Below are 14,305 nucleotides of genomic sequence, written 5' to 3'. Positions count from 1 at the left end.
TTATTACAATAGAGAATCAAGAGGAAAGGAGAATAAAGAAGGAGTACATCTAGTGCCATTTATCCATGCAGTTCATTTTTTGGCTACATTTACTGGTCTATTTTATGGTCAACACAGTTTTTATAGATATAAAATAACAATTTACATGGGTTTTATCATGTTTTCACATTTTTTTCTTTTGTATCAAAAGTTATATCTAATTCCTTTTATATCATTGCATTAATTCCCCGGCATTAAATACAGCTAGCCTTTGCGTTCCATCCGTTTGCAAATGTATGTGAGGCCTCACATAAATTTGCAAATGTTTTTAATTTTAGGTTTGCCTTACATCTATGTGTTGTGTTAATGCACGTTTATTATGCATGGCACTCCAAAGCAGTAAACCAATGCACCAGCTTTGCATCACACTACTAATTGCAATGTGTTCTGAAGGTGTTCAAATTTTAGGAATAATGTGATGCATTGGCAGCCTATTCAAATGAATTGCCTACCCTAATGCAACACACATTGATGCACTGCATTGGGGTTGTTTAAAACAGTTGGTTAAACACCTATTGGGTCAATAAGTGTGGGGCCCAACTGTTTGAAACAGTTATAATTCAGTTTCCTGTGTTGGCTAGTTGGATAGAGTACAAAGACATTTTTCCAATGTTTAGTGTATTTCCCTATGTACACATTTCTTCTGCTAGTTATAAACTGATTTGAGAGGCTGCCATGTTTCCATCTACTCAACCAAGTCTTCCAATTTATTTCCAGATTCTCAGTTTCCAATTGACATTGCATCTGTCAAACAGGACCATGATTTTCTTGATAGAGACCATGTAGAACCACTTTGCAGGTAATTCGTTTCTTTGAGATACCAATGTTTATTTTATGTCATAAACACTATAATGTTATCCAGTGGCTTTCTTGGTCACTGACCTGGCATAATATACAGAATGACTTTCTAATCTGCATGCTTTTTCTGGGTCAGTGACATAGAAAGCACTGAATTCAGAACCAGCCTCCACATTTCTCTCAATATAGATTTATTTTAAACACTGACTGAGGAAAATAATTTGTTTTACACTTGTACAAAACAGTCACTGGTAGGTAAGTCTGAGGACAAGATTGAGAATCTCTATCTTCAAGGATAACAATCTTAATTTTATAAGGTAAAATATACAGACGTTTAAAACATGATAAATAGGATCATTTCAAATCCTAGGCTCACAATGAATGGAATTCATAAGGCTACATTCACACCCGAGCGTAGCGTTTTTGCGCGTTTTTTACCGCGATTTACAGGCGTTTTTACAGGCGTTTTTTGTGCAGGCGTTTTTAGATTGAATAGAGACCAATCTGTAATCTGCCCAAAAAGAAGCTCATGTACTTTTTTGAGCGTTGGGCGTTTTGCTCACAGCGTCAAAACGCTCAGATGTGAACAGGGGCCATTGAAATGAATAGGATTTGTCTTGTTGGGCGTTTTGAGAGCTGATCCTAGAGCAGAAAAACTCCCCAAAAACGCCCCAAAACGCCTACATGTGAACAGAGCCGTAAGGGGGACATGGACTATGACACCCTTTAGAATTCTGTTGGGGCTTTGTACCTAAATTTTATGTGCTTGTGCCTGATTAATGTATAATGAGTTATTCATGTATAATGAATCTTACTGAGTCTGGAGCCAAGGTCGAAGTGCCCATACACACTCCTTGGTGTGCTCCCTCACCAGCCACTGCACCCATCACACTGAAAAATGCATGGCTGAAATATATATATAGTGGTGTGGTGGCTGAAGCCTGATGGATAAGTGACAGACTAGTTCCCCATCAGGTCTACCTTGCTGTTCATTGACAGTGCATGGCAATGGGCGAAGCCATAGCCACTATTTATTCAAGTACCACCCACTGCCACCTGCTGGCAATTATTAGTGGGAGCTTATGGGGAACTAGGTCCTCATATGACTCCATCCACCAAGTGACTCAAGGGATTTCCTAGAAATGGTCATGGCTATATTTTGGGCCACAGATACAGTACTGACCAACCTTTATCTGCATATTAGTTTGAAGCATGAGACTTAGGTCCATTTATGATATACATTGTGTTAACATTGCTTTTACCAAAGAAATAGTGTAATTGGACCCTCAGTGCACATTTAAGTCGTTTTTCCTTGCTGTGGCTTTAATGTAAATACTTGGTCCCAGCCTAAAGGGCTATGTTGATGAGCTTCAATTGCCAAAAGCAGTCACAGGAATTCATAAAGAATGTCTAACACTCTTTAGGCCTCATGCACACAGGGCGTTTTTGCATCTGCTTTTAGGAGCATCAGACTTTTTTTTTGCAACTTAAAAACGCCCCTCCATGTTATGTTTTGGCCTCATGCACACACAGAGGTTTTGAAGCTGTAAGTGGCATAAGCGTTTTCAAGCTGCAAAAAAAACCAAGGGCCAGTACGTTCTGAGGACCAGCGTTCCAGCTGTAAAAACGCCTGAAGCTGCTAAAGGCTGCTTAACATTGATTATACAGCGTTAAGCCACGTCATACATTTATTTTTATGTGAAGATCAATGGTTCCCTATGGGAGCCCATTGATTTGAATGGAAGTCGCATCTAAGTTGGATCAGGATGATATGACTTGTGGTGTGACCTGCGCTCTGAGGATCTTGAGGAGCAACTCCATGCCAAATGGGGAAAAAAGCAGCCCTTTGGGTCTGGTATGGATTTTGAGGGGAACCCCACGCAAAAAAAACAGCGCAGGGTCCCCCCAAAATCCATACCAGACCCTTATCCGAGAATGCAGCCTGACAGGTCAGGAAAGGGGAGGGGACGAGTGAGCGGCTCTGCACCCCCCCCCCCACCCCAAAGCACCTTGCCTCCATGTTGATGAGGACAAGGGCCTCGGAGGGAAAAGACTGGAGAAAGAAGACCAGGGAAAGAAGACCAGAGGGAGAAGGCCAGAGGGAGAAGACCGGATGGAAAAGATCGGAGGAAGAGGACCGAAGGGAGAAGATCGGAGGAAGATTTAAAAAAAAAGACTTCTCAAAACCGTCTCTTGACATTTTTTACACTACACTGACTTTTTTGGGGTGAATGGGTAGGGGTACAATGTACTCCATACTTGTTCACATAGGGGGTGGGTCTGGGATCTGGGGGGCCCCCTTGTTACAGGGGGCGTCCACATTCTGATAAGCCCCCTGCCCGCAGACCCCCACAACCACCGCCCAGGGTTGTCGTAAAGAGGCCCAAGTCCTCATCAACATGGGGACAAGGTGCTTTGGGGTGGGGGAGGTGCAGAGCCCCCCCCTGCTCCAAAGCGCCCACCCCCCATGTTGAGGGTGTGTGGCCTGGTATGGTCCAGGAGGGGGTGAGGCCGCTCGCTCATCCCCTCCCCTTTCCTGACCTGCCGGGCTGCATGCTCGGATAAGGGTCTGGTAAGGATTCTGGGGGGGACCCCACGCCGAGTTTTCGCATGGGGTTCCCCTCAAAATCCATACAAGACCCGAAGGGCCTGGTTTGAAACCTGGGGGGGACCCAGGGTTCCCCCTCAAGATCCTAAGAGCGCAAGTCGCACCACAAGTCAAATCATCCTGATCCGACGTGGATGCAACTTCCATTCAAATCAATGGGCTTAAAGCCATATCAAAGATGGCTCATAGGCAACCAATGATTTTGAATAGAGGCAGAAAAACGTTGCTAAAGGCTAACGTGGCTAAACGTGCATTAACGCCAATGGTAAAAGCTACTAAAAGCACGTTTTTACAGCTGCTTTTTCCTGGCTTTAGTGATGGCTCTGCAGCTCAATTTTTTCCAACGCCCTGTGTGCATGAGGCCTTAGAATACCCACTTGCCTCCACATGGCAAATGTTGGTGTGGGGATGACAGATTCAAATGCCTGTTGTAGACAAGTACATGAATCTGGGGCATGTACCAAATATGGAAGCACATTGAGGCCAGAGGTGTCGATAGGGATATTTCACCCTCAGTGCAATAGTGCTTCCTCTCTACCACTGCACCTGGCAGACAGTGCAGTGGTAGTGACTTTTGTACCTGGGTGGGCAGACCCTGATGGGTATTTACAGACACTAGTTCCCTGTGAAGTCTGCTCCCCTTATTATTGACAGCAGGCAGTAGGCAGAGTCCTAGCCAATAGACAATTACCTCCAGTTTCACTATCTATGAATTTTAGGTAAATATTTGTAAATTTGGTGCTCTCCATTTTGTAAAATAGGCTCTATTAAGAATTATCTAAATCCGCTGCACATTCCGGTAAAGTTACTGAAATGGGCGGTAGGGATTTGTGAATCTGGTGCAGGCCATTTTAAAGGGCCATAGCTCCAGAAAGCTGTCGATACCTTATTGAAGAGTGTGCATTAGATGTCAGTTTTTGACGCTTCTGAGATCAATCAAAATTCTGAGTTTATGGGAGTAGAGAAAAATAGGGTGCTTTATGATGTATTTACTTTTTTTTATAGTTTACAAGTAGTTATATTTTATTATTGATAAATCAGTCATATTTTGACAATTTCTAAAACTTTGGAATGCATTATATACAATGATGTGTTACATTTACATGGTCAATAAATAGAAAGTCCTTTTTTATCTGCAAAGAGATAGTTCCTATTTTTAGCCTAGGAGATTTAGGTCTTCGATCAGGTTGTTTTCCATTCGTCGAGGATTGTTCAGTCTGTCTTTTTGTTGTAAGAGTCTTCATGTGCTTGACTGACGCTCCCATTAACGGTTCCATTACCGGTGGGCTTACTGCTGCCATTGCATTCTACTTTGCCTGTGTTCCCTGAGGACGGGTTGCTTTGAGCGGCTTTCTTTGGCCAGATCCGGCTGATGAAGGGAGATATGAAGGGGTAGATGATGGGTTCCAAGAACTTCTTGTAGACCCACACGAGAACTCGAATGACAATGCAGGGGATGCACACCATGGCTGACAATCTCTCTGTTCCTTCACTAGACCGAGACTGCCGTCTTTATTTTATTTTATTTCATAAAGCATATTTTAAATTCTGTGCCACATCTTAAAAAATTCCTTGTCATACCTATGTTTTGCATAGTATATTTCATGATGAAAAGAAATGTTATTTAATGATAGATTTACCTTTCTGTCATTGATGAAAATCCCTCTAAATTAAAATATTAAGTGGTCTTTATTATCAGCATCCCTTTTCCATGATTCTGCAATCCTAACTTGCCACTTTAGATAATCAAGTGCTTTCCTTGTTTTTTAACAGCCTCTAGCTGTCACTATTAGCATACAGAGATAACATTAGGATTGTGATTGAACTGGTAATTAGCAAAGTTTATAGTTCAAGAATTCCAGAATCCACTTAGGTTTAATATAAAGGCTTTGTGTTAATGATGTCATGTTCTAAGATAACGTCACAAAATCCATCAACGGTTTACTTATTTTGTACCACTCATTATGCAGAAGAACTCAGATTGCCTTGTAAGCCACCGCAGTCAAAATATGCAATAAACATGTTAAGCTGCTGTATACAATTTAGATGGCCCTTGTATTGCTTTGCAGGTGATGGGATATTCACTCAGGTATGATGATTCAGTTCAGACACTTGTTCCAATTCACAAGGATATTAGCAATCCAAATCACCACTTAGTCTATCAGACAGTCCAGACACTGATAAGCGTTCAACTGCTAACTGCATTTCATTGGCATTCCTGACTTAGATTCAAATACTACACTTTGATTAGTGTTAAAAAAAACACGTAGATGATATTAAATATATATTATTTTATTATATGTATGATTTGTAGGAATAAAAACCTAAACTAACATCTTCATTATATATACTGTATGGCAATATCATTCACTGCCCTAACAGATATTTCACACATCAATTAACTACCGTAAAATGCATACATCTGTGCAAGAAGATGTAGATAGAGTCTTAGGCTGGGTTTAACATATATGCGAATTGGATGCGTTTTTAACCACATCCAATTCGCAAAACATGTAGATGTGTGACTGGCTTTCAATGGAGCCAGTTCACACATATCCAGGGCGGCTGCGGTGCGGTTTTTAAAAAGGGTCCTGTGTGTTTTGGGAAAGTATAAGGATCAATACAATAAATTCAAGCAAAGTGAATATCAAATGACAAAAAATATATATGTGAATAAATAAATATGTATCACAATAAAAGTGCAAGTGCTCTTAAATTCTGTGATAATAAAATGATCCAGGTGATAAAAAACGAATATCCGTGAATGATGAGAATACTTCAATAAATAAATAGTGTCACAATAAGTGCTTGTGCGAATAAATATCTCTATTGATCACGCATAAGCAAACACAAGTGGAAATGAAAAATGGTGCAAAAGTCCATTAGAAGTGGGTAATTTCTTCTATGCTGTGCTGGTATCAAGTGACCAAGTACTGGTGCTTCAATATCATAAAGTGACTTGGTGCATTAATGGTAATGCTGGCCGCTCACCTCCTGGTTTGGCTCACAGGTTATAATGAGCCAAACTTGCTTTTTGCACACACAGGTGCTGTTAGGTATGGATAGGTTACTTCCTCCTGTCCTCCCTGTGGATGAAGGTACTTCAGGTAGGATATAATGGCCAGATCCGCAGTGTCACTGACACAGTGAAGGGGATAAGGTTGTCACCTCCTCATAATCATCTCTCCACCGTCACGATTAGGTACATGTATAAAATAAACACAGCGATCTAGTGCTCTCTGTAACAACTACTTTATTGGGGTAAAAATACAGCAAAACACTCACATGGACTGGCACTCAGCCAGTGCAGGCATGGACAGCGATAATGGGTGCTACAGCGTGTGCAGGCTCCTCCTCCGTACGCGTTACGTCGAAACCAATACTTTCTATATGGGGGTCCTCACCTCACCCTGGCCTGCTGTAAGGGGGGATCTATAGGGGGACCTGGTGTAGTGACCCCCCATCAATGTAGTGACCAGCATGCCCCCCATCAATGTAGTGACCAGCGTACCCCACCATCAATGTAGTGACCAGCATGCCCCCCCATCAATGTAGTGACCACCGTACCCCCCCATCAATGTAGTGACCAGCATGCCGTGTCCCCTTCAATGCAGAGAGACTTACCTAAGGTAGAAGAACACAGCCTGACATCCATCCCACATGTTCAGTCTGCCCCACAGCTAGTTCTCTTGACCGAGTGGCGAGCGCGGCACAGCGAACCAATCACGTCGTGAGTAGCGGCACAGCGAACCAATCAGATGTGCAGGCACGCGTGATTGGTTAGCTGTGCAGCTGCTCACGGCGCCGCTGCTCACCGCTCAGTCAGGAGAACTAGCTGCAGGCAGACAGAACATGTGGGACGGATGTTGGGCTCTGTTCTGCTACCTTCTACAACCACTGAGTATCATACGTTCGGCGATGTGACTATCGCCCACGCTCTATCGTTCAGCCCTATGAGTGTACTGTTTTCAGTGGGGTGGCAAGAGGGGTGGCAAGGACTTCGTCTGGGGTGGCAATTTCCACCCCAGCTAGCCCTCTGGCTCCGCTACTGAGTTCCTCGCCAGTGCCAACATCTTTTCCCTGAGTACTCGGTCCTTGGGTATCTTCATTGGCCAGTGCAGGGTGATGTAACTCCTGCCCAAGTTCAGGGGTCAGTCATCCCGGTGTTCCGTGAAAAAACCCTACCCGTGAAAATTCCCTACCCTCGTCACTTCCGGTGCACCTACGTCATGGAACAGCTGAGCAGCTTACCAGTGCGCATGTTCACAGCTCCGGAGGGTAGGGAATTTTCTTAACAATACACAGGCATACAGGGACCATTCTAGCGATGTAAGCTGAGCTACGCATGCGCATCACGGTTTTCATTCTGCAGAACACTGCAAATTGACGGGTAGGTGTGTTTTATTGCAGAAGAGACATTGCATGTCTCTTCTGTGATAAATAGTCTGCCTGCCCATAGGTTTAATGCGAATCCCTTCAATTCTACTTTAACCTGGCTGGAGTAGCAGTGGACTCCTGCACAGAAATATTGTTGATCCCTAATACATGAAGGTGCAGGCATGGAGAAGAGATGCACATATAGGACAATTGTGACAATACATAGATCGCTGTGACATTAAACTGTCAATACATTTTCTCCATTCTCTCTTTATGGAAAACAGAACAAGATTTTTTCCCCATAATTGCAAGTCCCATTGGCTACATTTGTAAGTCCTTTAAGAGATTTGGATATTTGTAATTGTCCTTAAACCTCTTTTAGTATTGGATAGATTAGGGAAGGGTTGGAACCTCATGTGTTTTTTTTTATTGCTGCCTGTGTTTCCGCTGGGGAGATTTACCCTTGCCCTATTTTCCCTGAGGACCATTATTACAAGGACAGGAAATAATGGGAATTTCAATTTTGTTTCTCCTTTCCCCTTGAAAAATAAAAGTATACACTTTAACAATTCTGGAATTTAAATAATTAGGAACCACATGCATTGCATATCCAAAATCTCAAGGGTCAGCTTAATAGCTTTAAAGCTTAAAGAGACATTAACCTCTGGTTTTAAAAAATTATATTCGTGTATGTAGTCTTAACTTGAAAAGTACCTTCTATTGCTCTAAGCCTCTTCCAAATCTCCAAATTCCTTTTTCACTTTCGTTCATTGACGTACACAGCTCCTTATTTTCTTTACCTTTTGGTTATACTGCCCCCCACAATGTAGGACACTAGGCAGGAAAAAGCTTGACTACACCTATGGGGCAGTCCCAGGGAGTATACTCCCACTCTTAGCTATAGGCACTCAGTTTTTTTTCTGCCTAGTCAGGAGTAGGGACCTAGTTCCTTGCTAGGATCTCTGCTCCTGGCAATTTTTTCCTTTTAAATGGAACTATCTACAATCAACTGCCGGACTGGGTGATCCAGAGGGTCCCCCCAGTCTGGCCAGCGAGCGTGCGCAGGCATCAGTTCTGCACGAGGTCGGCCACTACATAGCCCTACTGGACGGTGGCTGGCCTGCGAGTTAAACGACTCGCGAGGACGCATATGACCTGGCCTCGGCCTGAGTCGCATCGTTCCTCCTGGCCGACAGCCCCCCATTTCGATGGAGCGGTGGTGTCAGGAGTGGTGCCCACCCTGTTCCTGGTATGGTAAGTAGTTGTCCCCTGCTCTTTCCCTGGAGGGTTTTGGGGTGACGTGGGCCCCTCCCTGGAACAGTGGGACCCCCAGGTTCCCCTCCTTCCCACCAGCCCCTCTAAAATTTTGGTCACTGTGGGTCTCCCGGCCCCCCTCCCTGGGTGAGGTTATGAGCTGACTTGTTGGAGTTGCTGCTGACTGGGTTTTTCTTGGTGCACAACGGGGAGTTGAGCAGGGTTCCTTGCCACCCTGGGGGTTGGTGACTAGGGCAGGGATGTCCTCTGGGCTCCCTGCTGCAGTGTTGGGCTGGGGGAGAGGATGATTTAGCATCCGCTGGTCTGTCCGCGTCTCGCACGGCCAGATCCGGCCAAAAATGTAGGTCACGGCTTTGCAGCCTACTGGTCAGGAGCTATGTTGGGCGGCCCCAGTGAGGGTGGCTGAAGCCAACACCTCAATTTGGACATCCGCCCTTACCTCCAACCTCCCTGGGTGGTCAGCTCTGCTGGGGCTCACGCCCAAGCGGCTGGGCGTCCACAAAAATTTAGACCCCGGCTTGCGGCCTACTAGGCCATGTTGCCGAGTTGGGTGCCTCCGTTGGGAGGTGGCCCAAGTGAGCTTAGCTGAAGCCCCCTGCCTGGCTGGGATCCATGCACTTGTGGTTGGGCATCCACAAAAATTTAGGCCGCGGCCTACTAGGCCATGCGGCCAGCTTGGCGCATCAGCCTAGCGCATTATCCTCAGCAAGCTTTTTAATAAAAATTGTATAAAATCAATTACTCACAAAAATGCGTGGTAGATCAGCATATTGATTCCAACGAACAGCATCAAAATAGAAAAGTCTGATGTCTCATATAAACGGAAGGCTGACGCGTTTCGAGGCCTTGCCTCTTCCTCAGAGCCCTGAGGAAGAGGCAAAGCCTTGAAACGCGCCAGTCTTCCGTTTATATGAGACATCGGACTTTTCTATTTTGATGCTGTTCATTGGAATCAATATGCTGATCTACCACGCATGTTTGTGAGTAGTTGATTTTATACAATTTTTATTAAAAAGCTTGCTGAGGATAATGCACTAGGCTGGTGCGCCCTTTCTTTGTGTTTGTTTTACAGTGTCTTTGACCACCCCGGTCGTAGAGGGCAGCAAGGCTTAGCCATACGGGATGCCAAGTGTGGGTTCCTAGATTGAGACAGCCTGAGGACCTGGCTTTGAGCGCAGGAGCAGGGTGCTTAGCATCACTCTTTTCTTTTTTGGCCAGCTTGGCGCCTCCCTTGAAGGGATTGCACTGTGGGGGCGGTTTATTTTTTTGATGACAGCCATGCCACCATTATTATGTAGGGCACCTGCCCCTTTTTAGCACTGTGGGCCCATCAGGGTGCGTTCGCATCGCGGCAGGCGCACCTCTTTTAAGGGAGTTATTTTCTATTATGCGGGCCTCTTTGAAGGGGCTCGGAGGGCGACCCCCTTGTTTTTTGCTGGGTCCAGTAGGTGGTCCATTCATGGGCCCTTGGTCAGCGTCCCCTTTGCGGGATCGCAGTCAGCGGCCCTCCCCTAAGTTGTTATCGGCCGCCGCAGATGCAAGTCACCCTACTGGGTCTGTGTCCAAGCACCCTAAGTGCTCAGATAGTGAGGATGATTCCTCTGTTCCTCTAGCCGCCCATGGAAAGGCCCTGGTGGATGCACTGATTGTGTCAGTGCATAAAACTTTAAAAACGGAGGATGCAGCTGATGCTGTGTCGGAGGCGAAGGTCCTTTTTTGGCACCCACAGACCCTCCAAAGTGGCAAGGGTAATCCCCTTTTCCGCTTACTTTGACAACATTGTCACAAAACAGTGGGGTTGTCCAAAACGCATAATTGTGGTCCCTATGCGTTTTACTATGTGTTATCCTTATGAGGATTCCCTGCTTAAAAAAATGGACAGTCTCACCTGGTTTCCAGGTTAAATAAAGCTACCTTAATTCCGATTAGAGGAGTCCCCGGCCTTTAAATTTCTGACTAATAGGCAGACGGAGGCTCTGGCTCGCCATATGTTCTATGGCTGGTTCGGCACTCTTAGTCCGGTATTTACTATTGCCCTGGTGTCGCAAACTCTGACCGAGTGGGCTAAACTTTTATGCCGGGACCTGGAGGGGAAACAACTTCCCCCCGCCATTGTGGAGCTGGAGGATTAGTTGGTCCAGGGCCTACAGTTTATCTGTGTTGCCTCTTTGGATGGGGCTCCTTTGATTTCTAGGCTGTCTGTATCAGCAGTGGTCCTTCGGGGTATTATCTGGCTGAAATGCTGGTCTACGGACCAGACTTCTAAGAAGGCCTTATCTGATCTCCCCCTTGTAGGGGATCATCTGTTTGGAGCTTCCTTGTATGACATAATTAAGAGTCTCAAAGGGGGGAAGAGTACTCTTCTTCCACACACTACCAAGGGCAAGGAGCCCCGTCGTAGACATGGGTCATTCTTCTCGGCTCATAAGAGGTCTTTTTGTCCCCCAGGGTCTCAAGACAAGGGGTCAAAACTCTTCAGGGCCTCCACCGGAAGTTCCAAAAGGACCTGGTATGGCAAGCCAGACCTGTGGACAAGGCTTCCTCTGCATGGAGGGGCATCCTCACCCGTATCTGGGTTGGGGGAATGTCTTGGCTTTTTTGCAGATCCCTGGACCTCCCTGGTACAGGACAAGTGGTTCAACAAAGTCATTCGGTATGGCTACAAGATCAAGTTTCGGTCTTATCCTCTGAAAAGGTTCTTCCCTTCCAACCTGCACTTGTCCCCAGATCGCTTACGGGGTCTCTTTGGGGCAATGCAAGACTTGTTACTTCAAGGGGTAATTGTTCCGGTTTTGTTGGGCAGGAGAAACACTGTGACTTAGGCCAAGGCCAGGTCATTTATGCCCTCGTGAGACGTTTAACCCGCAGGCCAGCCCCGTCCAGTGGGGCTATGTAGCGGCCGATCTAGCGCGGAGCTGAAGCCTGCGCGCGCTCACTGGCCAGACTGGGGGGGACCCTCTGGATCTAGAAGTTGATTGTAGATTCTCACAGGAACAAAAACACAAAGATAGGAAAAAGTTACATTTAAAAGGAAAAAAATTGCCAGGACCAGAGATCCCAGCAAGGAACTAGTCCTTACTCCTGACAAGGCAGAAAAAACCTGAGTACCTATAACTGAGAGTGGGAGTATACTCCCTGGGACTGCCTAGTGTCCTACTACTGTAGGGGGCAGTATAACCCAATGGTCAAGAAGATAAGGAGCTGTGTCCGTCAATGAACATCAGAGAAATGGATTACGGTAAATCAAAAATCCCATTTTTTCCTGCTGTGATCTGACTTCCTGTTGAAGGATGACTATTTTTGTTCTCCATAGTCCCACCATATGAAGAAATGTAGCCATCATCTCTTGCTCGCTCCTGCAACGGATGGTTTGTAGTATAAATAGAAGAGTGAACATAAACACTTCTAACATGCACTGCTTGTTCAAATGAAAGTGAATGGGAAAGGAGAGGTTCAGGAGCTTACAGTGGATGTTACCAGAAGGCACAAAAACACAGTAAGAAACAATTTAATGAAAAAATTAATACAGAGCCATTAGATAATGGATGTGTATGGATTATTTTTTGAGAATAAGTCCTCTTTCACTGGAAGGGTCAGATCAGGTCTGCCTGTAAGTTTTATAGGTGGACCTGTTTGGACCCGCCATTAACCCCTATAGACCGGTGGGTGTAAACGGACTTGCATCTGTTTACACCCAACTAACTCTTATCCAGTCTGCTAAAAAAAACAGAAGGGGATCCTTTCCATCTAGGTGGATTGAATCAGAGGGCAGTCAGGTGAAAACGGACAGCGGAGTCAGTTAATACCCGCCGGTCCAAAGAGCAGAGCAGGTTCTGTCCTTGTCCACCCAGCATAAACTGGGCGGACATGGACCTGTCATCCTTCTTCTCTGCTTAGATCAGCAGGGGATCAGTTTATAGACCCCCTGCTGATCCAATCTTCGTTTTCCCCATGTGAAAGGGGCCTAGGGATATTGTTTAATGTCACTTTAAGATTAGCTGAGTCACATAAGTCAACTACGGAATTGACACTGTACAGGGGTCTTGCTAAAACTCAAATTAGGGGCTAATTCAGGCAATTCATTAGACAGCTTTGGGCAAAACACTGGCCAATCATGTAGTTGTAGCCTTTTCTGGAATCAAATGGCAACTGGTGGATTATCTGGATGAGAAAGATTCTCACTATTCTCACTTTTACCATGAACACTGTCAGAATGACTCACAAATGAACTTAGACTGTATTTGTCCCCTTGTCATGGTTGCACTCCATTTTGCAGCATACGTCATAATTGTGAATTGAGATGTAGAGGTAAGGAGCAGTCTGAATTTACATTTCTTCACACGCCCTCCTCTTATTGGTAAGTGACCCCATTCAGAGCATCAGTACATCTTTCAATAGGAATATACATTCCCAGTACTGGTTCAATAATGTCCTGCTTCGCCTTACAGTTTATGCTACGCTTTATGCTGATTAGGCCTAATTGTCTTGTAAAATGTGTATGCTATGCTTGCGGTGAAAGAAGTATTGAGTGCCTCCCACCATTATGTCAGTCTACTAGATACAGGTACTTACATACTACAAAATAGTTGTGTTGAGTGCTGCATGAACTGAATATACAAACCACTTTTCAATAAAGAATAATACGTAATGTGAATAACACACAATGGGCTTAATGGTTATCACTTCTGCCTTGCAGCACCGGAGTCCTAAGTTCAACTCATCTTAGGACACTGCATAGAGTTTGCATGTTATCTCTGTGTTTTTGTGGGTTGCCTCCCAAACTCCAAAGACAAGCTGGTGGGATAACTGGCTCCTTTCAAAATTGGTCCTATTATGTTTATGCATGTGAGATAGAGACCTTAGATTGTAAGCTCCTTGACAGCAGAGTCTGATGGGAAAAGTACAGGGCAGAAATTGTCAGTGCTATATAAATACCTGTAATAAGTTTGCTTTAGTTCTATATTCTATATAACAAAAGAAGGAAACAGGTTATTAGGTAAAACAGCGTACCATCCTGTCTCAATTCTTTTAAAGTACCCCGCTAATTAGGGCTATTTTTTACTATAATAATACCCTTGGGCCATTAACTAGGGCAGCAGGGATAGAGGGGGCAGCACCAATCACAGACCGTGATGATGTCTTTATTACTTGTTTCCCTTTTCTTTCCTCCCCTGGACATTTGTGGCTAAGGCTCCATTCACACCTGGG

At 44.9% G+C, this 14,305-nt stretch overlaps 1 protein-coding gene across 5 annotated transcripts in view; it reads left to right on the top strand.

Moving 5' to 3' along the window:
* The window catches only part of STARD13 (StAR related lipid transfer domain containing 13), a 497,221-nt gene that overhangs the window by 444,438 nt on the left and 38,478 nt on the right, over positions 1–14,305 (top strand). For all 5 annotated transcript variants that reach the window (XM_082246015.1, XM_082246017.1, XM_082246016.1 and 2 more), the window contains one exon: positions 757–838. In XM_082246015.1, the coding sequence (XP_082102141.1) occupies positions 757–838 (82 nt within the window). The remainder of the gene's footprint in view (positions 1–756; positions 839–14,305) is intronic.

This window comes from Pelophylax lessonae (assembly GCF_965119305.1).
Source record: "Pelophylax lessonae genome assembly, chromosome: 2".
Classification (NCBI taxonomy): domain Eukaryota; kingdom Metazoa; phylum Chordata; class Amphibia; order Anura; family Ranidae; genus Pelophylax; species Pelophylax lessonae.
The sequence above is the reverse complement of the archived record's forward strand: the minus strand, read 5'-3'. Positions and strand labels throughout refer to the sequence as shown.